Source organism: Fonsecaea erecta, assembly GCF_001651985.1.
Source record: "Fonsecaea erecta strain CBS 125763 chromosome Unknown Scaff7, whole genome shotgun sequence".
NCBI classification, from domain to species: Eukaryota; Fungi; Ascomycota; class Eurotiomycetes; order Chaetothyriales; family Herpotrichiellaceae; genus Fonsecaea; species Fonsecaea erecta.
In genome coordinates this window covers 1,827,116-1,853,385 of record NW_017387250.1, presented here as the reverse complement: position 1 = coordinate 1,853,385, position 26,270 = coordinate 1,827,116, and the positions used below count along the sequence as shown (strand labels likewise).

Here is a 26,270-nt window from a genome sequence, read left to right as displayed (position 1 = left end):
CTGAATGAGGACGTAACGTATTGAATGTTTCGTAAAAGGGGAGTTGAGGTGGCGCTCCTTTGGACAAGCCTCACTATTAGCCCGGGTTCCCCTTTTTTTCGACTCAGCCTTGTCGAAATTCGATTTCGATGTTTCAATCCAACAGCAAGCAAACCATACCATGGGCAGATTGTCCAAGAACGTCCCGGATATCTATGTTGATATCATCATCATCATCATCATTACATATTTATTATGATTTGAGCCGAACCAGCTCTCTCCCCCCGGCCTGACCAGACCTGACCAGTCTCCCCAGTCTCTGTCTCGAAAATCTCTCACGACTTCATTCTTCCTCGAGGCCCATCAACCGACGCTCGGCCACCTCCCGGATCTTGTCCTCCAGGACCATGCGGCCCCATCTCCCCGCAACCTTGGCGGCGGCTTCGAGCATCTTGCCGCTGCGGTCCCGGAACAAGCCGACGATCTCGAGCGCCTTCATGCCCCGCTCTTCGCCTTCGCGACACTCGACGGCCAGCAGTTGGAGCAGGATCTTGTCGACCTCGACCTCACGCCGCATGACCTCGGTCTTCTGCGTGTGGCTCGCCCGCCCGTCCAGGCTCTGGACGTGGTCGTCGAGCAAGCCCAAGATCACCGAGCTGCGGACAAATGCTTCTTCCAGCCTCGCCGCGGCGGCGGCGTTGGATTCTTCTCTCTCATCGCCATCTTCATCCTTGCTGGTCGCCACCGGCCTGCAGACCGGTATGTTGAACTCGAACTCTGTGAGCAACGGCCGAGGGAAGTATGGAGTCTTGTCTCCGCCTTTGAGGATAATGCAGTGGAACTTTTGGTCCGCCACCGCGACGGGCCAGTACGTCTCTTCTTTCTTCCCATCCTTCAAACGATCCAGCAGCCTCGTGTCAAGGAGAGGCACCCACTTGGCCTGCCCCATAGTGCGCCAGTGCATGAGGGTCAGGAGCACACCGTTGCTGTCGTAAATACATGGGTCGCCAACGTCGCTCCAGAAGAGGTTCTTCAAGCTGATATGCTCGTCGTCAGACTCCGGCGGTACCGTGCCCAGTGCGAGGATATCTTCGTTCTGACAAGTCTCGTTTCGCCGCACATCTTCAATGCTGTAGTTGAGCTGGGTGCAACCGTCCGCGACCACAGGGCCATTGCCAACGGTCATAACATAATCGCCCCAAGCAGCACACGTGACAGCAGGGGAACTCTTCATACGCCAAATCCGGACGGGCGTACCAAACAGTGTCCATACACGGACGTAGTACTTGTTTGTGACAGCCACGATGTATTTGCTGCTGAGAGCAATGGATGTTGCTTCTTCGCCGTCGGGCAGATTGATGCGCATGTCCGACCGCGTGGTCCAGGTTTCATGAGGTCGGTAGAAGATCACTGCAGGCTGGCCATCACGGGGAGGGCAGGAGAACAACGTCCCGGTCTCGTTCAAGCACGCTTTGTCGTAGAGTAAGGGGTCAGTAAAATGGAAGTCTCGATACATTTCGCGGTCATAAAATTCGACCGTAACCGTGTGGTGAGTGTCCTGGTCGACCGTCCAGACAAAGCCAATCAAATTGAGACAGAGATATTTGCGGTTGCCTCTCCAAGGGGTGGCTCCTGGTTGGAAGGGTTCATGGACCTGCGATTGGAAAGTGTCCGGCTTGTTTCGCTTTGCCAGCGGGTATGTGACGTTTCCAAGATGTCCGTTGGGCCTCTTTCCATTCTCGTTGATATATCCCGCGCCATCGTCATCCTCTATCCAGTCGTATTCTTCTTCCGGCCCGAGGAGCTCGTCAAGACTGTCAGGAGTATGTGCTCGCTTTGCTTGACCGTTCGCGAGCGGTTTTCGACCATTGACGACGGCCGCTTTCTCAAGAAGCGGGTCGTGGAAGAAAGGAGCACCGACTTTAGGTCCTTTGAGCAACTTGACGTGAGCTTCGTCTCTGAGAAACTCCGGGATGATGAAGACTTCACCATTGGAAGTCGTCCAGTTGAAGATGTTCTCGCCGTGATTTTGCCACGCCACATTGAGAATGTTCGGATAGTTGAAACGTTTCAGTGGCTTTTGTGTTTTAGCGTCCCAGATAATAAGATAGTCCGAGTCAGCCGAGGCCAACAAGGCCCCATTCGGCGACCATGCCAACGATGTGATCTCTGCACTGTGCTCCCCCGCGAACGTCCGTTGGTGTGCACCGTCCTCCACCGAGACGACCTGGATATCTCTTGTCGCCGTTGCACAGGCAAAGGCCCTTCCGTCAGGATGCCAAACGCAGCGGGAAGTGGTGGCCTGGGCCGTTTCAAGGCGAGGAATGATTCCGTCGAACGTTCGGAATAGCTTGGGCTCGGGGGAGGTCATATCATAAACGAATATGACGCCGTCGGTACAGGATGCAGCAAGATATCTGCCAGATTGATCGTATGTGACGTGTTTGATTGGTTTGGGGTGATCGCGTAGTATGGTTATTTGCTCAATGTCGTGTCGGTTGACGACCTTGATTTCCAGTTCGCTGGGAAAGTCAGACATGTGTCCACCTGGCATGGATGAAATGATATTGACATACTCGCTGGAAACAGCCACCCATGACTCGTCTGGAGAAAGTGCGATATCTCTGACAGGAAGGGTGGTTCTGACAAGCATCTCTTTGAAGTCTCCGGAGGGCACTGCATATTCACACACTGTTCCGTCTTCGCAGCCAAATATCGCGTAGTCGTTCTGCGCCAAATCAGCCTCCTGCCCCTGGAACATTTTATTCTTTTCTCAAGGGGCACCATACTCCTGAAGCAACAGCAAATGTCTCGGCGTGAGTCGAGGGTAATAAGTCGGGTTCGCCATTGTCGTTGGTCCTGAACGAACGAGCAAAGTCTCCGATGCCAGCGACGGTCAACCTTTGACCATCGGGAGAATAGGCCAGGTACGTAGGGCCCGGGGGTTGTGCAGGGCGGCCGGGAAATGGAGGTCTTTCTGGCATCTTGAGTGCGTGTATTCAAGTAATGTCACTCACGCAGAGCTGTTCGCAGGGTTTGGTGTGAGTCGTGGCGAAAGTGTTAATCATCTCAAGTGGTCGCGCGCCTCGAGATATCGACGCGTCGACGCGTCGTGGATCTTCCGAAGTTGAGCCGCGTCCCACCAGGAACCCCGCATCACTGAAGAGGCACCAGACGAGCTGCCGACGACAGCGAGCTGATGAAGACAAAGAAATGGGACAGTTTTATTTTTCCATCAAGATTGTTACTAATACAATACGTGAAAGTGTCATGTCTATCGTCTTGTCCGTTGACTCTGAACCGATTCCTGCCCCGTATGTAGTCCGCATACCTGATGGAATCTAGCTCGTCCACCCAAAAGATTCGTCCTGCTTATCGAACAGTCGTTGCCTTCCCGGGTGTGATAAAAGGGGTGGTGCACTTCGAAGATCCAAATCGTTTGGGAAATTTTCTGGCGGAGGCTGACTGAGGGGGGCCAAATGTGCCGGTCCGGTCGTGCTGCCTCTTTTCGGCACCGTTTCTCGAAATCTAGCCAGAATGAGATTTGCCATAAAGTCCAGCCGTGGGACGGGCGTCGTATAACATCGTTCCGCTCGAGTAAAGCGAGGAGGGATCAAGCGCTGGAGGCACCAGGCTGCTGACAAGCTGCAGATGCCCTAGGCCGCTTCTGATAAGAAATGCTGACCACAGCGTCCCCCACTTGTAGGGAGCGAGCGCTGGCATAAATTGACTTTCACTAGATCAATATTCTGACGCTAGGCAGTCGCTGACGATTTCCAAGCCGAAGCATCGTCTTCCAGCAAACAGAATGGTAGAATTCAGACCATATCTTAAAGGTGCTGCTGGCCATGATCGATTGCTCCACTGTAACAGATCGAAGATTGGATCGAAAACCGTCGCAGGATTAGTTTTGGTTCGGCAGGACAACCCTGCGAGACGACCTCTCATGTTTCCGGTGGCGTCTTCATCGCAGGTGGTTCGGAAGGAGGGTAGAGACACTGGCGGACGTGGGATATGACGTCCTGGACGTATTCTCGGGCTTGGGGCAGCGCCCTGTCCAGGTGCATGAAGTGGTGCGGCATGCCATTGAACCGTCGTAGGACAATCTTGTTGCCCGCCTCCTCAACTTTCTTAGCATATGCTTCTGCCTCATCCCTGAGGGGATCAACCTCTGCCGTGGCCACGTATGTGACAGGGGCGAGGTTCTTGAAATCTGGCGCATTCATGGCGTCGGCGAACCACGATATATCTCTCTTCTGTTCCTTGGGCTTTGTCCCCGGGTGCTGGCTGGACAACGACATCCATTTGAACGTGTCGAACCATTTCAATTTTTCCCAGTTGAGGAGGGGAGCAAACTCGGCTTCCCTCATGCTGGGCCACGGGCTCATGTCCGGTGTTGCATATTTTCTCACGTCACTGATGGTGGGTGTGGCCACAATCACACCCTTCAGTTTGTCGCTGAAACCTCCGTCGCGGAACAAATGGTTCAGGATCAGAGCGATAGTGGCGCCAGAAGATTCACCGCCAAAGGTCATGTTCGTCGAGTCGATGGAGAAGGTCTTGTGGTTGGCCAGAATGTGCGCGACAGCCGTGAGACTGTCCATGATTCCGATGGGAAAGGGATACTCGGGGATCAGCCGGTATTCGATATCGATGACGCAGCAGGGAACAGAGGCGCAGATGTGGTGGCAGATGTGGGCGTCGGTCTCGAGGTCACCTACAGCCCAGCCTGAACCGAGGGTCAGCAAAGACAAGGATAACACATGATTGTGGATGGCCTGATATACCTCCGCCATGGAAATTGAAATGGACAGGCCACACTTTGCGATGGCCCGGCTCTTCACCAGGGGGTACGTAGACCCGCACATTGATGTCCCCAGGATATTTATTCCACCCCGGTACTTGTGTCTCTCCAATGCCTCCTACGCCGGATGGCGGCGCGGCAGCATACGAGTACAAGGCCGAATAGTTCTGGCGCACCGTCCCCAGGTCGGTGGATGAGGGAGGGCCGTTCGCGATGTAATCATTGTATATCTTCACAAACGCAGGATCGAGCTTGTCAATGACGGAGGGGTGGAGGGGCGTGCGAAGAGGAATTCCGGGCGACTTGCTGCTCTCGAGCGGCCGTGCGTGGGCATCGTGCATGCGGATATCGTGGGAGGTGTTCATCGTGAGAATGGTCGGCGCATGATCCAGAGGCACGCTGCGTCCAGTTACCCCTCTCGGGGGCAATACGAACAAGAGCTGGGATGGTCCTTCTTCAACTGTCCATGATATGATATGGGGGATAATTGCAAAAGGGGGAAAGGATCACAAGATGTAGACCAGGTGATGTCGGTGCATGACCGAGTGCGGACGGGAAAAGGGTCGGCTTGTCGCTCGCGTGTGTGTCGCCAGCCAAAAGATGAGAAGAGCTGAGGTACTGAGTATTTTTATGGATCTTGTGAGCGGAGTGATTGGGCCCTAATTGGTAGGCGGATGGATGATCTCGGCTGCAGGAAGCAGGGGTGTGATTGGGGGTTGAAGTCCGTAGATAATACCAGAAGGAAAGGCTTATAGAAGAGAGACGGGGGAAAAGATGGTGTGGGTGGATAGATGATAGAATGGTGAGAGGACGGTGGCCCGTTGTGTGTCTCAGTCAGTCCCCAAACGATGTACCGAGTAATGACATATTGCATCTTCTCATGGTCCATCCAACGCTCCGATCTTCTTCTGTGCTTGGTGCCAGCGGATACCCAACTCGCCAACTCATGCCAAGTCGCCAGTGGTCGAAAAAAGTCCGCGAAGGATGTGGATGGGGAAAACCGATTGCCGCGTCTGACTGAGTGTGAGACATGAGACATGGCTGCCAAACAGCATTCGAACCTCCGGTCCAGCGTATCCGAGAAGCTTTCTCGTTGCCAACGTCCGGCTCAGCACCTCCTCACCGTGCTTCTGGTCCGTTTGGTAGCGTGCAGATACACCGGTTCCTCTCTCCGGGCTACTAGGCTCACCCTCCATGATTTCATGTCCTTCACACAGGGCCACTAGCCTCCTGGCTCAGGCTCACTAGGCCAGCCACTCCACGCCATGCAAGCCCTGGCCCACCTCCACCTTCACCTCCCTCTCATCAGTCGTCTCTCTAGTGCTGTCTTAAATGCCTCCTCCAGGACGTAGGAGCAGGCACATTTCCTCCTGCACATTCAGTGGCTGGTAGAGTGTCTTTGGGTGGTCGTCAGCGCCAGGAGGATGACCACTTCAGCAATGCTCGACAGCGCATCAAGTCGGGCCTGGCGTGTGTGCGCTTGACTCGTGCTATAACCCTTAGGACCGGAAGGTTATGAGGAACGAAGGATTTTGAGTTATGATGATGCTGACCTTCTTACCCTCTTCCCAGCACAGCAGAGCATACTTTCTAGACTCGTCAAGCCGACGAAAAGAGAATGCTGAGCTTTCACCACAACTCGTGGTCGACGGGGACTTTGACCACCAATAATCGATCACATCGATGCTTTTTCGATGTCTGTATTGTTCGTCAAACGACGCCATCACGGGTTTGGCCTCGTGATCCGCTTATTCTCTGGTTTGGGGGTTCAATCGTCTCCGGTAGAGATCGGGTAGGCGACACTGCTCATCTCTCTGACCATCTTCTCACGCTGCGCCTGATGGACTGAGACATGTTGCCTTTTGCCAGCATTGCTTCGGTGGAAGCCCATTCTGAAGTTCTCGGGGGTTGTTCCGTACCTTTTTCCGCACCGGCATGTGGTCGTGTTGCTGTCCTTGTCTTCCAGATTCCCAGCGAAGCTCCCGCCATTGAAGACTTGAGGCCTGATGTTTGAGTTGTTCCATAGCCTTCAAATGACCTCTTTATCTTGTTGCGGGCGGCTGATGAGCTAGGCCTTCTTTCCTCAACGTGAGAGCCCGTCCCGACACGAGATCGGGGCTTCATCCACGCCCAGGTTGGCACCGGTGCGCAAAAGAAGAGAGTTCGACTCTGCGACCGGGCACGCACACCGACCATATATGTTTTCGAGATGGCCATCAGAGAGCCTCCCCTGGAACCAGGCATGGAAGCAGCAGAAGTTGCCCGGCAAAAAATCGATCAAGGCGGTGGCCCAAAGAGCGAAAAAGGAACAAGATGGGAGTACCTAGTGAACACTAGGCGGCAGCGTCATTTCTTTCCTCAGGGACCCTCTTCATTCATGCCACAAGGTCACGTTTCCACCCATACGCCAAGCCATGGGACAGTGACAGTCCGTCCCCTTCAGGGCAAGACTGGAGGGAAATGACCCGAATATAGGATACACTGACACAATGCTGGTCGACTTTCCCCAGGGGATGCGACCCTTAGTCGGGATGCAGGCGAACCTGGGGATCGATTGAGATTCACAGACCTTCTCAAACAGTATTATATACGCGTGCCAGACAAGTTCCCTAGGACGCTAGGACTTTGACGGGGGTCGTCATACAATACATGTGGGAGAAATGAGGACCCAGGGTCATGAGTTTGAAACCGACGGGTTTCATTTAACTCTTGTGTCCCTGAAATGAGATTCAGATCCAAATTTCCTGCGAGGGGCACCTGGCCAGTGCCGCACTCAACCATACTCCTCGGTGTGGGATGGGACAGCGGATCGTTGGACCAAAAAACGGCCTTATCTACACTTCGCCGGTGAAAAGTGGATGAGGATCAGTTTCTTAGCGACGGCTAAGTTTTTGCCATTTTGTATGTTTCGAACACATCGAAGCTAGGACATTGTACATATGAGTGAGTGAGAGAGAGAGAGAGAGAGAGAGAGAGATTGAAGAAGTACTTTCTCAATCGAGAGTCCATGGACATTGGGCAATATCACTCACTCACTTACTCTACTTGCAATGGAAGAAGAAAGTGAGGAGGTAGTAGGACTTCATTTCCCTCCACTATACTTTTCTTTGCCATTTCCCTTCCCAATCGTTTCTCTCTTCATCGCCATCACAAAACAGGTTCCGTCCATATCTGATCTGATCTCATCGGTCTGCAAAGGCTGGTTGATTGATTGATTGATTGATTTGCGAATACGGCTGAATCCGGAAATACGGAACCTAATTAGAACAATGATAAATAAAAATAATTATGACGATGACAGTAAACATATGGGGTTCATAGGTTGAGTTTGCGGGGTACATAATAATAATTAGTATCAGCCTCATTTATCGACATTATTACTCGCTATGTACTTGGTACGGAGTACTCGCTACATAGTAGAGGTGGAGTTTCTTTCCACGTGGAGCAGGGTGTAGCTAGTAATACCTTGCAGACTGCAGGGCACCAATGCATGACCGTTGTGGTCATATACTCTAAGTAAATACACCCGTATGTACATACTGTTGATATGTTGTTCAGCTGCTCGGTGTATATTCCAGCCCAGTTCTCCTCGTACTCGCGCATGTCCAGCCCATGCTGGCCGTATGAGATTGTTACCATCGATTATATTAGAGCCTCCGGCCACAAAAGGTATGTATGTAATAATACTAATATATATCTGTGTATGCAAACTGTACGTCTTCTCTGACATGTGCATTTCGACCCGGGGACTCCAAAAAAAGCCCTCCTGTCCGCCCCTGCCACCCACCCAGATCCAAACCCAGAACAACCCGGTTCAGAAGATGGCGATCGATATATCGTCGCACTCACCAATCCTTGATTGTGAATCGTCCGCCACTACCCACGGCCGTATGGGTCGCCGATCCCGAAACCACCCTTCGCCAAGGTTGAATTCCATCCTGCTGCTTCCCCAGCGCTCGCTCCGGTGAGCGTTCGGCTTCCTGATAACTCCCGAAACACCTTTCCTGTGGTCAAGCCGGGTGACAACCGCGCTTCGCGCGCTGAGAGCACGACCTTTCACCTGCGCAAGCCGGTTTGATAGCCCTTGTTGGTGTCTGACTCGCCTGAGGTATGTGATCTTGACCCATCAGTTGCAGCGGCTGCCATCTTCAATTTCCCATAATGATATACAATCCATGCGGCGGATTTGGCCCACCGCAAATTCCTGCTTTGCAGAATGTCTCGGACCATCTCTTACACCCTCTTCTTCTTCAACTTTGCGATCCCCGCCTTTCTCCTCGCCGCCACGTCTCCTTCGCCCAACCATTTACAGGCCTTAATCAGCTGGATGACATTGATGATCTGCTTTCCGAGCATTACAGGAGCACTGATTCCTGCCAAGATCCAGGGAATGGTGCTATCCATCTTGTTCGCACGGGCCATTTCCATGGCGCCGGCACTCCAAGGATTGACAAAGATAGCGCTGGGTTTGGGGTGTGCAGGTGACCCGGGTTGGGTAGACGACATGCCGGCCTCGCTGGTGACGAGAAGCGAGGGGGAGAGGAGGGGCGAGGAGAAGGAAAGGAGGTAAAGCGCAATGAAGAAGAGTTCGTTCAAAGCGCAGAACATGAACAGCACGACCTGTCGCATTCCAGTCGCCGTTAGTCGTCTTCCGGCAGAGAGAAAATGATCATGGCCAGGACATAACACACCTTATTCGTGTAATACAAATGCAGGATCCAGCTCCGGCTCGAGTCGACTTTCTTGTGGCTCTGACCACCCATGGTCAACGTCGCATACATGTGGACGTAGTGGCTCGCCAGATCAAGGCTGATCAGCCCCTGGAACAAAATCGACCATCTCGGAAACGCCGAGGCGAGGAAAACAAGCAAGCAAGAGGTTGTGCAGCGGTCAGTCACCATGTCCAGCACCGCGCCAAACGTTGTGGACTGGTTATATCGGCGCGCCGCCAGGCCGTCAGCGGCATCGAGAATGCAGGAGAAACTGTACAGGGCGGAGCACGTGCGAGGGTGCAAGGGCATGTAGTATAGGGATGCGACGGCGAGGAAGATTCGGGCATATCCTGTAATAGCAGCAAGCATGGTCAGATCTCAACTCCGCCTTGTCCGGTCAGAAGTGCACAATGTGTCGTCGTCCCATACCGATGATGTTGGGGATGAACAAGAAGATATTCTCCTCCTCGTACATGTCCTCATCCACTGTCGTCCTCATTGGGACGGTGCCATTTGCTTTTGCGTGCCCATTGGCACCCCCGGTATGGCCGTTGACTCCCACGGCTCCGTCCTTTTGTCCCATGATAAGTCAGGTACAGCGGTAGAGGGCGGTGCGGATCGAGTGAGTGAGGGAAAGCAGTGAGAGGCTGTGAGAGCAAAGGACCACGGATGTCGAGTCTCGTGGACACCTTCTCGTTCAGGCCAGGACAAGACGAGAGGAGCGATGGGGACCAGCCGGGTCTGATAAGGAGCGCCTCTATCGACGGGAGACCCGCGGATTTCTGTACAGTAGCTTTCGCTGCTGCGGGCGGGCGTGGGATGGACGACCAAGTCGCGTTTCTTTCGGCGCGAACGGTTCGAAGCAGAGATAATGGGCATGTATCGAGAAAACAGAGGAGAGAGAGAGAGATTACCAAGACACCCAACTCGAAAAGGGAAACTGAATAATTTATTTCCCTCTTGAATGGGCTGCACTCAGGCACTTATTACTTTTCAGGGTCTCTTCGTTCGGAACGGCGGATCGAGTAAAGTTGCATTCGTTGCATCCGTTTCATTCGCTGCATTTCGGACGAACCAATCAATAATGCTTGGTCCGACTTTCTTTCTTCTGCTGCTATATGGTAGACCAGACATGGGTGTAATATCAGTCAGTACCTCGTATATTGAAAGATATATCTTCTGAATACATTGACACTATAAAATACTCGGCCGACACAAGTCCCAATCAGCCTTCCATGCATCCTACTGCTGTCGACTTCTCGGATCGGATGCCTGTTGTCTCTTAAAATCACGCATCTCCTTGGTGCCTAGGCTTCCGTTGCCGCCCTCTTGACGTCGCTCCCAGCCACCCATCCTGACCACCAAGCACGTCGCATTGTCGCCTTCCGTAGACACCTCGGTCGCGAAGTTGACCACGTCTCGCGCGGCCTGCTCGGGCGTCTTGGCTTCTTTGACAATGTCCACGACTTCTTGGTCGTCTAGCGTGCCTGACACACCGTCCGACATCAGGACCATGAACGAATACTCTGCCGGCCCCAATTCCACCCTCTTGATCTCGGGTTCTGCGCTCACGCCGATTCTCTTCGAGGCGATGTCCCCAAATGATCGAGTATTGGCCAAACCTGAGATCCGTTCTTCGCCAAACGAATCGGTCACAAATGACGCCGCATACCGTCGGAGTCTGTTGCTCTCGACCGGGGATGAAGGATGGTGGTTCGTGGTCAAAGGGATCGCCTGCCCCGTCACCGTCGAGCAAAGGACAATTCGTGTATCTCCGACATGGGCCACGAGCATCGTGGATGTGGTCGCAGGGTTCCAAAATGGCGTCGGTGACGGCGTCGACACCAGAGCCACACTGCAAGTGCTTCCACCTCTGAACCTGTTGGTGCCGCCAATGTGTGACGCGACCCTGCTGGGTTCGCCCAGAATGTCCCCTTCGTTCAGCGGTCTTTCGGCTCGTGTGTTGTCCGCGCTTTCCGAGTTCTTCGCCGCTTGAGCAGCCACGAAATCGTAATCCGCTTTGAGAAAGGCGTAAGTCATGACCTCCTCGATGGCAACGCCACACGTGATGTCTTCTCCCGCCTGTCTCAGGGCATCCGACTCCTCACCCAGCCTCTGATAGCCACTGTAGATGGAAAAGTAGGCGGGTTTGAAACGGCGAAAGTATCCGCCCACAAGCTCTTTCCAATTCCTTGTCAGCTCCTTCTCCAGCTGTCGAATGTTGTTTTTGTTGGCGCTCTGGATTAGAGGAGGGTCGCCTGGATGCGGCTTGCTCTTCTTTTCATCCTCCGATGCGACATTTCTCTGCGGCCTGCCTTCGTCCTGGCTAACCTCCAGATCCTCAAGCGCCTTCCCCCCCTCATTCTGTTGCTGTTCGTCTCCGTCGAGTCCCCCCGCCATCGGCGCTTCTCTGCACTCCTTGTTGTCACGCTTCTTCAAGCTCGACTTCAACTCGAACGCCTTGGCCGATTTCTCAATGTAATCGTGCAGCGACTCCCGGAGGAAATCGCTGCACTCTGCTCCACCGTGCCCATCAAAGACGCCAAAATAAAAGACCTGGGGATCGCCCGACGCGCCTTCGGCAGAGGTGCCCTCCCCCGGAGTTTTGTTCAAGGTGAGGGACCGTGGCGTCTTTTTGGCAAATGCAGGCAGCTCGATGACGCCTGCTTGGTGGGAGTCTTCATTGTAGGGTCTGCTGCCTCTGGACACGGACGCGCCATAGTGATGCTTAGCGCTCTTGAGGGGAATGCGCACGACCGTGGTGTCGCGAGAGATGGATGGATGGGCCGCGGGAGCAGATTTGCCGTCAGGAGTATGCGGAGTGGACGCCTGCCGGGGAAATTTGTGGGCAAGGCCAGTCAGAGATCGGGAGTCGGGGTGAAGAGAGGAAGAAGGGAGATGGGTTACGAAGTAGTCGTGGAACGTTCGGCGCTGTTGTTCGACATCTCGCAGTCTCGTTCGCGTTTGCGGCCGTGTCTGTCGGATGAAGGTTGCCAGGAGGTCTACCAGGAGTCAGAACACGATCACACGAGCTGTTAGAGGGAGGGAGGATGTCTACCATAATAGCAATCGGTCGAGTAGCGCAACGTTCTGCTGCCAGGCGAAGACATGGCGACGGACCAGGCTCTTCACAGCCGCCATAATCCTATCGAGATACAACCACCACCATTATTATGATTACTCAAACAAGAAGAATTCAAGCGAACAGCTGAGGGCAGGGCAGGGGGAGGAGGAGGAGGAGAAGGAGAGGAGGCAGAAAATCTTCTGGCAAAAGCAGAGCCGATGATGAAATCGCGGTTGTACTTGTAGGGGCCACAGTGGAGCGAAGTTCCAAGTCTTTTTTGCGTTGCTTTTTGCGGAGGCGAGAGGCGCCTAAGAGGGTTGGCACTTTTGGTCTGCCAAACCGAGTACATAATAATATTGAGGTGTATGCGAGCTACGAGGTACACAATAGATAGATATTCAACGTCGCGAGCTGTCTTCAACACGACATGCGTGAGCTCACCGATTGACTCAACGCTCCATCAGATGGGCTCTCTATGGTCTATCTATCTCTACCGATCTATACGGGGAACAACACATCTCCCGTCGTCTTTCCTCGCTGCAGACATCCAGTCGTACTGTACCGACCTCTCTCGTGTGTCTATAATTTGGACTGAGGGATACCTCCGTCCGACGTCTTGACCCCTTTGCCCTCCAAATCCTCATAAGAATCGAAACTCTCATCACCGTGGAAGTGCCACCCTCTCTCCTCGCCCTGACTCAGGTGATGGCAACTGCTGTTCCAGATACAATCCCACCCCCCCGCAACGCCCGTACCATTATTCCTCCAGTCCTCGTCGTGGTAGGAGTAGTCCTCGTCGGCCTCTTTTTGGACGCCAGAAGGAGGAGGCAGTTTCCGTCGCACAAACTTGCTGATTCCGCAGGTAAAGCACCGGAAGTCCTCTTCATCCCAATCCTCGGGCACCTCCCCCGTCAACGCCCGCCCGCTCGCAATGATCGGCGCGGCATGGCCACACATTAACACCGTCACTTCTTCGTCTCCCCTCCCAGCTTGGGCATACTCCTCGTCGACGTCCTGGATGACGCGTGCTAGCGCCCGCGCCACACGGTCATGCAGCTCGTGAATACGCTCCCCGTTCTCCGAAGGGATGACACGGGATTCATAGGTCTCGTCCAGCCAGGGGAAGAAATCGTTCCGGAGTCTTTGAGGATCCGCGGGTCGAGGCTGCGTAAACCAGGCCCGGCCGAACCACTCGCCCAGCCCTCTCTCGCCGCGCACTTGTAGATTTCTCCTTCTCTTGACGTCGGTCGCCGGCACTTGATCGAGGAGGGCCTCCATCGCCGGGTGGAGCGTCTCGAGACACCGGTAGAACAGGCTGGAGTACACCCGCAACCGGTCGTGCCTGATCAGATCGGCGAACGCTTCGCTGAAGTGTGCGGCGGTCTCCTGCGCCTGACGCACGCCATGCGACGCCAGGGGAGGGTCTGCGGGGAGACGTGTCGGGAACGGGTGATTGGACGTGTACTGGCCGGTCCTCGGGTTCAAGGACCAGGCGAGCCGGTGGCCATGGCGGAGGATATAGATCTCGGTCACAGGCATGGTTGTGGACTGGTGATGCTATCGCTATCGCGACATTTCCGACGTTCCAGGAGTAAGGAGGAGGCAAAACAAGAGATCGACAAAGAACAAGATATCTACGCAAATTGTATCGTCTGTTATGATGAAATGGGACTAATGGTGAATAGAATATTCTGTGGCACCAGTGGGTGGCACCCAGGTGGGTGATACCGAGGCACAGGTCCGGGCGCAGGCGGGTACTGTAGGCTCTGGACGATGCACAGCGAATCGCGTCACCATCATGACTACTCGGTACAAACGCTGGAAACTCGCCAAGATCTAAGCTACTTCGTGCCTCTAGCCGTCGAGCCGTCTATTGTCAAAGAATACATTCCATCCTCGACAGTTCCGAGCGATATCCCGACGATCTTCATGAAATTCAATATTCCAAAGCGAGCACGAATATTCCCCCAGGACATTCGAATCGATAACTATAGAGGGTCTAAGATCGTCGACCTTTTAAGCACATTAACGGCGCCGTGTCCAGAGTGGTCAGGCTTCTTGATTGACTTTTTTTACGAGATAACTATCTTTGGCATTTTTGATTGGTTAAAAGGTGAGCATTGTATCCCTCGGCATCATAATCACCTCCTCGCTGGGCCTTTGCCTTTTATGTTCCATATATTCGGTGCTTGGGCCAGAACCAGCCGGTGCCGGCGCACGGGCTTTACCAGGTGGTTGCCGTACTATATCATAACCACTCAATATATTAGGTGGAGGGTAGTTCGGAGCAGAGAGATCCCTCCTAGTTTCGATATGTAGCCACTATAGTGCCAATTTAATTGTCAACGTGCCCTACCCCTCAGCGTTCTATGGAATGCTTTTGTCTTGGAGTGGTCTATACTCGATATTTGGATCGGCATCGTCGCTGAAACTCGAGCCCGTGTCCAGGACATTACTTGGAACCCCGAGCTCACGGTCTCGGCGGAAAATGTGCGTGAAAGAGATCCCTTGGACGCTGCGTTAGGGTTTGGGATGGCCTCGATATGGCCAAACCTGGTCCTATCGGTTCTCTGGAAACCCTAATTACGACAAGTTCTTCTGGAGTTATAATATATCCGTGACGAGTACCTCATTAGCGCCCACAGTATGTTTGGACCTGACTGAAGGGCGTAGTAAAGTCTGACCGTTGTTGGCCTTTCTCGGAAGTACTCCATTTTGTCGCGAGTTTAAAATCTACAGGGCAGAGGTTCTTATGGCCAAACACGGTTTCTTGATTCTGCCTAATACCAGCCCAGAGTACGTAGAATCGATCATCTTCTTCTGCTGTTCCTCTCCTTGCTTTGGCACCCTTACTATTTTCAGCGACGAGCTGTCGGCGTAAAACACGTCCGCGGGATTGCATCAGTGTATCATAGTTGAACTCGGCCTAATCGTCCAATCCGGTGATAGGGTCCCATTTGGCGTTGAATATATTTGCTCCCACTGGAGACTTTGTGCAGTCCAGTGTCGGATTAGGTCGCTTAAGATACGCTAAGAGAGCACCGTCAGCCATCCTGGCTGTCGATTTTACACGGTGACCATAATTCAACTCAACGATATTCCTTATATGCATTGAAATATTCGTGAAGAGGATACAACATAGAGGACATCAGTTTCGTTAACACTTGAGATGTCGAAGCTAGCCAGCGCACAGTGCCCTACCTTATTCTTCCTTGCATACGCAAGCAGCCTGAAGTGGCGAATGATAGCGAAAAGTTCTGCCCTCTGAGACACTCTCACCAGGTGCGACTGCTGTACCGGGTAGCACATCCACTGCCCTATTCGGAGAGTCAAGGTCTGAGGCCTAGCCATCTCAATACACTCTCTGGGAAGTTGTTCCAGGCTTGCGAAGCCAACGAGCTCCTTTTCAAAGTTGGGTCGCTCTTGAATGGTATTGCATGTTGCACTGGGCCTCAGATTCCCGAAGCGAGTCTCCCTCCAGTAGATCCATCGGGTAACCGCCTCTTCTGTTGAACCGGCTTGCTCTGGAACAGGTCGTCACGGCAATTGTCGGGGCAAATGCAGTCGTGGGCCAAAAGACGAACCTTTGTGCCTCCCGGATTTGAGTTCTGCAAGGGGTTCATTCCACGTACCCCAGCGCTCATCCTACTCACTCAGTGGTGTGGTCACATGTGATCATTGGTGCCGTGGAGTCCTTTTTGTGTTCAGTCTCTGGAGTGGCAATCCACCCTACGCTGTCCTTGTAGGTCATCCAGAGCAGGAATACAGAATCCGAGAGGATAGTCTGGGAAGGTGAAATCTGGTTGCCTGCCGGTCGATAGACAAGACACAGGATTTGTTTTCGGCGCGCTGTTCACCAATGCTATGGTGGTTGTCATGGCCCGGGAAGAGGTCCCACCTTTTGTAAATGGGCCTTCCTCCCTCAACATCTTGTGTCGAGAGCTTTCATCGATGCCTCTCTCTGCGGAAACCCCATTTCTGCCGGCGGAGTTCAAAGATGAACAGACCAGAAACCAGGAAGACCAAACCCGCATAGATTTGAGGCCACAAATAGGGGCGAGACGAGCGAGGTCGACGGATTTCCAATGCAATCGCTTCTGAGACTAGACAGGGAATGAGCTCGTGCTTCATCAGACGACGGGCGCCGCTAGAAGTACTCACATAAAGCTGGCATCGAGACAGTCACCCACATCAGACTGAGTGCTGACGGAAGTTCTTTCAGCTCAACCACCTCGGCGCAAAGAGGTGCAATGGTCTAACGATGGGTTAGCATGATCGGTAACTTGAATGTGGTTGTATTCGTACCCCCCAGTAAACACCACTCGTAGCGCCCACCACAAGGGCAAAGAAGAGGAGCAGGCCATAAGAGTTGGTGGGGATCCAGATCGCATATGCAAGCACTGTGTTTGATGCCGTCAAGATGCCTGCAACTGTCATCCTGCCGAATCGATCGCTAAGCACGCCGACGAAAGGTCGTCCAAATGCAGTTCCGACATTCATGACGGTGATAACGATGCCGCCTTGATCCTGAGTCAATCCGAGCGATGTTGCGAATGCACCTGAGATAGAGGTAAGCCACACACTGAAACAAAAGGTCGACATGAGACGCGAGGGTTTACCTAGAGAACAGATTGTCACGATATACCCGAGGATCGAGAAGAATGTATACAAGATAAGCAACCAGACACGATACTTTTTCAGGAGATTGGTGTCTATCGCTTTGAAGCTGGGGCGGATTGTCTGGTTTCGGTCGCGGATGAGCGAACACGCGGTAAACAGTACCACAAATGAGAGAATGCCCGTGATCCGGAGTGACCAAGCAAGCGAAAGATTCTGGATCATGGGCGTTGTTGCGGCAGAGAATATGACTCCGCCAACACCGCTTCCTGCTGCTGCAATGCCCTGTGCCAAACTCCTGTTTCTGTTGAACCACTGGGGAAGGATGGGCGTAGCTGGTAGCCATGAGAAGCCTGTTCCCAACCTGCCCAGCGTCAGTTTAACACGCGACCAGCAGAAATCTTGAGTCACATACCCGACGAGGATACCCTGCGTCAGAATAAGATGCCAGAATTCCGTGGCAAAGGAGGCAGCAATGAAGCCGCCCGCAAACATGACGCAGCCGCAGTACATAGGTATATGCGTCCCAAGCCTCCGGACAAACAAGTTGACGATGGGGCCGCACAGCATGGCACAGGCGAAGTTCACGCCACCAATAAAAGTATAGTCCAGATCAGAGGCACCGGGAAATATGGAATTATCAATGTAGTACGATAGGTACACGCCGTATGACTACTCAAAAAGTTAGAACTGGCTACAAACACGTTGGGGCCGAGTAACCATACCGCAATGATTCCCCAGGTAAAGCCATTGATCAAATGCATGGCGATGCAGACGACCCATCCATATGGGGGTTCAACAGATGCATCGAAGGCTGCCACGGGCTCCCCCGGCTGGATGGGCACTTCAATGGGAACCTCCTCGCCGTCTCCTTCTGGCTTGTCCTCGCCCATGGTGCCTCGATTGAAGTTGAATGTCATTGAGAAATTGGTACAACGCGAGCAAGACAAGCAAACAGTTTCCTGGAGCAGGACAAAAGGGACGTTCCACCGGGACCGAAGAGTATAAAGACTAGTGAGATGTGGAGGCAAGTTCAAATCCACCTCGCCTCCGACACCGCACGGCACGCATTTGCCGTATCAACATCCCGTGCGATGCATGGAGTCAGTGCCTGCGTGCTGGAAGAGGTGTGAGATCAGCAAGTACGATGTCTGACGTACAACGCCCTCTTACATCCTTGACTCTATGAGATTGAATCACAGTCCGACGTTGTACAGGATTACATCTCCCTTCAATCGTTGACTCACAAGGTATCCAGGCCATCCAGCCATCGTAGAATCTTGACTTTAAGGGCGTTCTTCTCCGCCGCCAGGTCACATTGAGAAAACGAACCGAGAATGTGGAGTACCAAAGTTGGAGAAGGCTTCTGATTCTGGGTGGGTGAAATTCTGGGGCGCGGAATTAATTAATGGACAGGCGGAAGCCTCCTTCTGCCTAGTATTGTGCGGTTCTAGCGGCCGAGGAGTCCCACGTCAGGTTGAGTATCCATAGGCCAATAAATGTGAACAGCACCTTAGGACCGAGGCCAGCAAGGCTTTTGGTGAGTGTGGACAGGGCATTCGTCGTAGCAGCGCTCATCCAAAGAAACACGGCAACCACAATTGCAGTTTCCAGAACGTCAAAGACGTCTCGGCAGGTCTGTCGACCGACGAATTTGCAGACTAGCCTTGGGCGAAGTACGCCTCGAGAGTCGGCAGCGAGCAGTATATGATATTGATAGACAAAGGTCTCCAGAGAGCATCGGCCAAACCATGCAAAGAGTCGACTGTGAGAGGCCGACAATTTGCGTGTCGAATTTCTGAGGACAATGAAAGCCAGCACCGGCAACGGTGAGAGAAATGGATGCCATGCGTTGTAACGAAACTTGTCTGGGAAACAGGCGCAGAATATCGAGTATGCTAAAATGACGAACGCGGCACCCCATGCTGTCAATCTCGAAGTCAGCTGCGCCCAGAGGAAGGATACCGCCGCAGTTTTATGGGATAGGAGGCTGTAGCAATTGTCTTGCTCTGCATAAAGAACGGCTGCGATCATGCCAATGAAGGCAATGTACGCGTCGAGGCCAAATCTGAAGAAAAGCTCCCGTCCGTCTATTTCCGGAAGTCCCAAGCCTGTATTGTTGAGCGCGGCGATGAACGGTTCGATGATATTGCTAGCCCCTAGGGTGAGTCTGACCAACGTCACAGATATGGCAACCCGGCGGATAAATCGATGCATGTCCACTCCAGATGTTGCAGTTCTAGGGACTGTTGCCCAGACAATGAGAAACCACAAGCTGGTCAACATTGGGAAATAGTACAGATCGTACCGAGTCCCCATCACGAATGCGAGAATGACGTTGAGCAAATTAGTCCTCAACAAGACAGTCGCCACTCTGCGGAATGAGAAGTCGTTCGTGGTGATGAAATAGGTGGTGTGGCCAAATCCCGTCATGAAGAGGTAAGAAGAGACCAACAGCCGGACAAACTGATAGACCCAGAGGACTTTCGACAAGCCAAAGTAGTGGTACAACAGGATGACGATCTGCATCCAGCCTTTCCACTCCTCTGTCTGCTGCCTCGAAAGCGCTTGGCGGTGTTCTGGTAGCATGGTCATGTTTTCATCGGCTGGCTCATGCTGGGTCCGATTTTGCTTGAGGGTAGCCAGGCCTGCGAGCAGTGCGAAGCCAATCCCGCAGACGAATTTGCCCAGATCAACCGCTTTCGGAGCTTTCTCGAACAAGGCAGTACGATCCGCCGTGAAGCAGTACAGCACGGCAAGCGAGACTGTCGCCACCGCGCCACCGACTCTGGGTGCGTCCGAGAAGGAGAACCAATTTCTTTCATGGCTGGTGACATGCTTGCCCCATCCGAAGAATGACAAGAGGTGATATACGATCGCACACGAAGCCACGAAAAGCAGCATCTTCTGCACAGCATTTGGACCGACATAAGGGGCACAACAGTATGCTTGAGAACTTTTGGACGGCACGCCGAGAAGCTTGTTGCAGAAGTAATTCAACACGATGTCGGCATGGAGTGGTGCAGCCTCATCAGTGAGATGGACACCATCCTCGGTGAAAAAGAAGTGAACATCGTCGATCATCCACGGGTGGTCTGCATGAGCCTCGTTCTTTCCTGTTGGCCTGACGCCCACAAGGGCATGGCGGGTTGAGTTGAAGGCAGAGTCCCAGACATGAATGATCTCTGCGCCGTCCGAGCTGAAAATTGTAGCACCTGTGATATTGGTTTCAGGGCTCTGGCTGGTACTTTGAGTTTCATGGCGGTCCATTTTCCCCCCAACAGTCCAGAATATCTGGGAAGCTTTTGCACCACCGAAGAATATGAGTCGCTGGTCGGAGAGGCAAGACTGGATCTTGGTTGAGTCGTAGGGTTGCAGCATGCAGCTTGAAGGGGTTGTAACTCGACCCGTTGCCGACGACGCTCGTGCTTGATAGGGGAGATTTTCACACCGGGCATTGACCCAGGAGTCTGAGATGACCTCGTTAGCAATGTTTCCGAACGAAACGAGCCCAAGTGATGCTGACCTTGGGGAATTCTATCTACGAGGAACCAGAGTGGCAAACAAATGCCGAGACAGAGAAGAAGTGGGATTGATACGCGGATGACCATTTTGCATGCTATCTAGGAGCTTGTTCAGGCAGAGAGTGAGAATTGCAGTGCGAGCGGCGGTAGAAAAGAAAGATGAAACATCATCAGGAAAGGTTGTGTGAGAGTGAAAGTCGCAGGTGTGTGTGGTGTACCATGGGTGTGAATCGTTACTCACTGACCTCACTTCCGCCACAATTCTGCCAAACACCTTTCAAATCATCTCATGAGAATTATAATAATGATCCGGCAGCTTTTCCCAGTATGCCCATTAATGCATTCAATCGGTAGCGTCCATGTCGTGGCAGAAGTCATCAAAGTCATGCAGCGTCTATCGAATCTCTGGGTCACCCATCCAGTCCGCCATCTGGAGCCCAGTACTCCGATCGGCATCGTCAACACCCTGAAGCGTCTCTTTCTGTTTTCCTCCTTTGGTCTTCCTCACGTGGCTCTTCATCTCTGGATGGTGGTTGTAGTCTCGTCCAAATACCTGAAATCCTCGAACATGGGTGTCCTTGCCATTCTGGTGATTCTCACAAATCCGAATCTGCACCACCATGGCTTTCAGCACGTCCCCTCCCGGGTTCTCCTGGCGGTCGGAGCTGAGAGGGTACAGCGTGGGTTCCCCCTGACTGACTCCCATATCCGAAATTCCATGGTGGCGTGGCTCTCTTCCGCCCACCCCCTTAAGTGGGACGTCGATCCAGCCCCGTAGACCTTCAATGTTATTCTGCGGCTCACCAGTGTCCGGATCGACGGTGTCGAAGACTTCCCATGTGCCGAACTCAACCAGACTACCCTCTGACATGCCCGCATAGAACTTCATTTTCGTCGGCGTGTACGACTCGTCAAGCTCAAAATCCAGATAGATTCTCATTTTGACAATAGCAACCAGCTTGAAGAAATGTAACGTCAGGGTGTGAGGTTGCGGACCGTCACTCTGCCAGAATAAAGTAGGACTCGGATTGCGAAGTTGTGCCAGCCCACAGCCAGGCTTCGTGGAGGACAAAGTCCACGTTGCTAACGATGAGATGTCACGCAGGCCCTTGAGTTGTTTGGCATCTTCGATATCATGGTGAACGGACTCAAGTAATGACTGCTCCTCTGCGTGACCCCCTTCTGAAGCTGTTGAGCCGAGAGCATTCTGCGACGCCTGCGTCTCTTCAGCAACCTCGTTCTGAAGGTTCCCATTTCCATGTGTGCTTGGTGTTGGTGCGTATCGGACGTGTTGACGTCGTGCAGCAGTGGTCCCAACAATTGAAACGCCCGGGTTATTTGAGGGAGGTAAAGGAGAAGTGAGGAAGGGCGCGTGGGGCGGTGTTTCGAGCATAGAGGGTGGGATTTCCGCAATCAAAGCATTCCGTGTGGGCGTCGTTGTTACTTCATTGTTGCGTGCCTGATGAGCTGCTCGTCGAGGGGCGCGTGGCATATTGATGCAGCAGTCGGACGTTCAACGCCGCTACGTCAACCGATACCGATGGACTTTTTGCCATGGGCAATAGCTCGAAGAGTCTTGCCGCAGGGTGTATGCAAGGATGGCTAGGATGAGGCCCTTGGAGCAAGGATACGTAGGACCATGGAGGAGCTCACTGAAAAATATGCAGTGTTTACACGAAACGCGTGTGGCAAGTGCTGGAAGCGAGAAGCGGGGAGCGGCGATCCGCCTCTAAAAATAAACGACATGGTCTGACACGGAATTATATACCAGAATCAGTGCGCTCAAGAACGACGAGGTCGATAGAGCTAAAGTTCTGGGAATAACAATAAGGACATTGCTGTGTATAACAGAAGACAGAGCGCCCCTGAAGGCGAACAGAGCTACATAATTGATCGTTATCACTTTTCCTTCGCATACATCTTACTCTCTCTTCTCAGACCTTTCTTTCACTTATTCCTCAGGATGACTTGACGTCTCTCCGCATGATATTGCGTCACGATTCCGTTTCTCCAATTCTGACTAATAACAGAATGATAAGATGATCATGGATATAGGGTACACTCTTCCCCTCGTATTTGTTGTATTGTTGAAAGAAGAACCCCCTTGAGCTTGACAAGCATATCGAAAAATCATGGGTTCAGCATCACATCCTGACGCAGATATCTATCCGGAGGCAACAGGCCCTGCGGCCAAGATTGTTGCGGCACATCAGAAGGACGAGCCCATCACTCTATATTCGGGATGGTTTTGCCCCTTCGTGCAGAGAGCCTGGATCACGCTTGAAGAGAAGAAGATTCCGTACAAGTATGTCGAGATCAATCCGTATCGGAAGGAACCAAGGTTTGTACATATCAGATCCTCGCTGGACAAGGTTACAAAAACCGACCCAAAGACAGTTTCCTCAAGCTCAACCCGCGAGGCTTGGTCCCCACACTCGGCTGCCCTCAAGAGGATGGATCAACCAAGCCATTGATCGAATCTAACATCATCTGCGAGTATGTCACGACAGAGACCTTGGAGTCCGGGGCTGCCGATAAGCTGACAGGGTCAGATATCTTGACGAGATGTTTCCAAACCAGACACCCCTGTGGCCACGCGATCCTTACAAAAAAGCAGTGATGAAAGTCTGGGTCGATCACATAACGACCAGGATACTACCAGCATACCATAGGTAGCCATCGATGCACTTCAGTTTGGTCTCAAGGTCTCACAGCAACACAGGTTCCTGCAGCATACAGAGAAAAGCCCGTACACCTTGGAGAAAGCCCGCGCGGAGCTTCTAAACGGCCTCAAGACGTGGATCTCCAGCGCCGATCCTGAAGGGCCTTATTTCATGGGCAAAGACTTCACCTTCGCCGACGTGGCTCTCGCCCCGTGGGCGGTCAGGATGTGGGTGCTCGACCACTTCAAGGGCGGGCTGGGAATTCCTCCTCCGGGCCAGGGCGGAGAGGATGAAGAACTGTGGAATCGGTGGCGGAAATGGAATGATGTCGTGACGTCAAGGAAGTCGGTGACCGAGACGCTGAGCGATCAGGAACACTACATGCCTATCTATCAGCGATATGCGGAAGACCGGGCGATGAGTGAGATGGCCAAAGCGACTCGGGAAGGCAGAGGAGTGCCCTGAGATGATCGATTAAAGGACGCATATCACTAGTTATAAAGTTATTCTGCTCATGGATACAAGCGGTCTCAACACTCCTCAACCACAAGGTCTGCTGTGCGAGTTGCCAGGCTTGAGAACTTTCACGTCTCTCTCCCCCAAATGCGTTGCATATCCTCTCCCTCAAGACCGTTGTGCCCGCTCTTGACGAGGCTGTCGATTGCTTCATCTATGGGGACATCGCCCTCCAGCAAGTCAAACCAACCTCTTGTATCGTTGCGATCCAACAGCGCAGCGGCAACGCGTGCGACATCCTCGCGCGGCACAGCTGGTGTGGAAGTTGTCAGCGAACAGCTAGACCGGCAGACGGGGAGGTATGCTAAAGAAGGGAAAAAGACTAAACGTACCGCCGGCTACTGGCGTCTTGCCTAGCAACACTTTTCCCGTCCCTGGCTTGTCCGCGAGGGTGCCGGGCCTCAAGTTGATGGCCTGAAATTCTCGATCTCCGCTGTCCAGCCTCTTCTTTGCAAGAGCCTCGAGGTGCTCGTCCGCCTCCACCTTCGCTTCGTAGTAAACCGGCAGAACATTGTGGTTCGTGTTGTCCGCAGCCTTCCGGTCTTCCTCGGTCCACCACGGGGGATAACCCCTACGAGACTGCATTGCGACACGTTCGTTAGCAAAGTCTGTCTGTTGTGCTCACTAGGCTGCGGATTGAAAGGGATTCGAGGTACTTACCGCGTGGTATGAGACCATCAGGAACTTCTTGACGCTTGGCACGGCCAGCGATGCAGAGACGTAGCATTTCGCAGCAACCATATCAATGGCCTTTGTTCTGGCCGGTCCGCCCTTCCCACCAGCGCCTAACAGCATTTCGACGTTAACATCCCAACCACAGAACTCTGACGGTGCTGCCCCAAAGGTCCAAGCCCTGAGTGCTCAGGATGGTGATGGACATCTAGAAATGATATGCTTACCGGCACTCCACACCACAATATCCGGCTTCACCTTTTCCAGCACTCTCCTGGCATCGCTCACTTCCTTGACATCGTCGAGACTGTCCACCAGGACGTCGATCTTACCGGGCTTGCCCTTGCCGAGCGCCAGAAGCTCGGACTCGTACGCCGGGTTGCGGACGACGCTGGTGACATTCCAGCTCTTCGCGAGTAAGAGAGGCTGCAGGAAGAGAGCGACCTTGCCGTGGCCGCCGAGGACGAGCACGCGTGTTGTAGACATGATTTAGCAGCAGCGGGCAATGTTATGATCTCCTTTCGTTCAGAGAAAAAGTAACCTTTAGTTTCGAAGGAGACTCGGAAGAAGGGAAGTGGCCCGGAAATATACTGCAAGGAGCAATATGTGTACCGGGTAGAAGCATTACTAAGTATATACCTCGTACAGCCAATAGGGTGAGATCCGAACTTCGCCCGAACTTGCTCTACGTCACACAAGACACACAGCCGTACAGCTCAGCTCTGTATATGCCTCAAGATGGGAACGGCGGCTCCAAGGCTTGCTTGGAGCGAGGTCGTGTAAGCGAGTTCCTAGGCTTTACCCACAGCCGACACGATCAGCACAACGCTCTGCATCTGAACATTGGTATGATGCGCACAGCCTCGGCGCACAGTGCTCAGGCCACATACTGTCATGAGAAAGACCGTGCGGCCCCTGTAGCAAGAGGATCGAACGGGAAGGAAGATGCATGACATGACCATCCTCTAAGTTGGAGGGATGCCGATGGGTGCCGCATGCTTGTTAATGCCACTCAAGAGGGATGATGAACTGAATATTGAAGATTTGTAAGGCGCTCTGGCAGAGCCAAGGCTCCGAGCCCCTTTCCTGTGGTATCATCGACGTTTAACACTCCGCTAGCTGATCACAATGATATTATATATTGTTGTGCCTCCATAATGTGCTATCGGTAGTGAGAAGACCATGCTCCAGGCTCTTGCTATTGTCCCATTCCTCGAAAGCCGTCCCCTGTACCTCGTATCTGGCTCGATGTCCACATCTCAAATCGACTGACGCAGGACCGGCGTTGGTTGAACAGGTTGACGTTCCCTCGTCTTGTTCACCTTCTCTGGCTCGTCGTCTGCATTTTCTCTCGAATCCGTCATGTTCTTTTGAAGACTTCGCCGATGCAAGTCGCATATTGTGCTGGAATAGAAATTGAATGCCGGCCTGATGTTTGATGTAGTCTCCCTCAAAAAGCTGGCTGATAACCATGCCAGTCTCCTCGGATGAGTGTCCGTGAAGCTTGTAAGAACGCAGAGCGCAGCTCATAGAACCATGGCAAGTGGTATTCTCGTTGTTATCAAATGATTGAGTTGAACAGCTAGAAAGATTCGTCGCGTGGCTTATAGTCTTGATCTGCGTCCCCCGGTTGCAGTTGCGTTCAGCCGTTCTAACTGGTGTACCATGATTTGTTTAGTGGTTATGCCGTTTCTGCCGCACCTCCTCCCACAACCCCGA

At 52.9% G+C, this 26,270-nt stretch overlaps 10 protein-coding genes across 10 annotated transcripts; 1 reads left to right on the top strand and 9 right to left on the bottom strand.

The window, feature by feature from the left end:
* Positions 1 to 322: 322 nt before the first annotated feature.
* On the bottom strand, positions 323 to 2,963 carry AYL99_08538 (hypothetical protein; the record flags this gene model as incomplete). Its single annotated transcript, XM_018840046.1, has 3 exons — positions 323 to 2,501; positions 2,556 to 2,707; positions 2,769 to 2,963. 3 exons carry the CDS (start codon positions 2,961 to 2,963, stop codon positions 323 to 325), a joined length of 2,526 nt encoding a protein of 841 aa, XP_018691167.1.
* A 960-nt stretch (positions 2,964 to 3,923) lies between these two features.
* On the bottom strand, positions 3,924 to 5,148 carry AYL99_08537 (hypothetical protein; the record flags this gene model as incomplete). The annotated part of the gene is made up of 2 exons (XM_018840045.1): positions 3,924 to 4,708; positions 4,767 to 5,148. The coding sequence occupies 2 exons, from the start codon at positions 5,146 to 5,148 to the stop codon at positions 3,924 to 3,926; spliced, it is 1,167 nt and encodes a 388-aa protein (XP_018691166.1).
* Positions 5,149 to 9,016: 3,868 nt separating this feature from the next.
* AYL99_08536 (hypothetical protein) lies at positions 9,017 to 10,078 on the bottom strand (the record flags this gene model as incomplete). The annotated part of the gene is made up of 3 exons (XM_018840044.1): positions 9,017 to 9,403; positions 9,475 to 9,845; positions 9,925 to 10,078. The coding sequence occupies 3 exons, from the start codon at positions 10,076 to 10,078 to the stop codon at positions 9,017 to 9,019; spliced, it is 912 nt and encodes a 303-aa protein (XP_018691165.1).
* Positions 10,079 to 10,737: 659 nt separating this feature from the next.
* AYL99_08535 (hypothetical protein) lies at positions 10,738 to 12,605 on the bottom strand (the record flags this gene model as incomplete). The annotated part of the gene is made up of 2 exons (XM_018840043.1): positions 10,738 to 12,497; positions 12,554 to 12,605. 2 exons carry the CDS (start codon positions 12,603 to 12,605, stop codon positions 10,738 to 10,740), a joined length of 1,812 nt encoding a protein of 603 aa, XP_018691164.1.
* Positions 12,606 to 13,138: 533 nt separating this feature from the next.
* Positions 13,139 to 14,098, bottom strand: AYL99_08534 (hypothetical protein; the record flags this gene model as incomplete). Its single annotated transcript, XM_018840042.1, has 1 exon — positions 13,139 to 14,098. The coding sequence occupies one exon, from the start codon at positions 14,096 to 14,098 to the stop codon at positions 13,139 to 13,141; it is 960 nt and encodes a 319-aa protein (XP_018691163.1).
* A 2,406-nt stretch (positions 14,099 to 16,504) lies between these two features.
* On the bottom strand, positions 16,505 to 18,069 carry AYL99_08533 (hypothetical protein; the record flags this gene model as incomplete). The annotated part of the gene is made up of 6 exons (XM_018840041.1): positions 16,505 to 16,662; positions 16,721 to 16,814; positions 16,865 to 17,118; positions 17,179 to 17,540; positions 17,592 to 17,848; positions 17,902 to 18,069. The coding sequence occupies 6 exons, from the start codon at positions 18,067 to 18,069 to the stop codon at positions 16,505 to 16,507; spliced, it is 1,293 nt and encodes a 430-aa protein (XP_018691162.1).
* Positions 18,070 to 18,610: 541 nt separating this feature from the next.
* AYL99_08532 (hypothetical protein) lies at positions 18,611 to 20,557 on the bottom strand (the record flags this gene model as incomplete). The annotated part of the gene is made up of 1 exon (XM_018840040.1): positions 18,611 to 20,557. One exon carries the CDS (start codon positions 20,555 to 20,557, stop codon positions 18,611 to 18,613), a length of 1,947 nt encoding a protein of 648 aa, XP_018691161.1.
* A 537-nt stretch (positions 20,558 to 21,094) lies between these two features.
* AYL99_08531 (hypothetical protein) lies at positions 21,095 to 22,192 on the bottom strand (the record flags this gene model as incomplete). The annotated part of the gene is made up of 1 exon (XM_018840039.1): positions 21,095 to 22,192. The coding sequence occupies one exon, from the start codon at positions 22,190 to 22,192 to the stop codon at positions 21,095 to 21,097; it is 1,098 nt and encodes a 365-aa protein (XP_018691160.1).
* A 640-nt stretch (positions 22,193 to 22,832) lies between these two features.
* Positions 22,833 to 23,828, top strand: AYL99_08530 (hypothetical protein; the record flags this gene model as incomplete). Its single annotated transcript, XM_018840038.1, has 4 exons — positions 22,833 to 23,041; positions 23,098 to 23,196; positions 23,253 to 23,316; positions 23,373 to 23,828. 4 exons carry the CDS (start codon positions 22,833 to 22,835, stop codon positions 23,826 to 23,828), a joined length of 828 nt encoding a protein of 275 aa, XP_018691159.1.
* A 119-nt stretch (positions 23,829 to 23,947) lies between these two features.
* AYL99_08529 (hypothetical protein) lies at positions 23,948 to 25,037 on the bottom strand (the record flags this gene model as incomplete). Its single annotated transcript, XM_018840037.1, has 4 exons — positions 23,948 to 24,132; positions 24,212 to 24,458; positions 24,540 to 24,664; positions 24,779 to 25,037. The coding sequence occupies 4 exons, from the start codon at positions 25,035 to 25,037 to the stop codon at positions 23,948 to 23,950; spliced, it is 816 nt and encodes a 271-aa protein (XP_018691158.1).
* Positions 25,038 to 26,270: the final 1,233 nt, after the last annotated feature.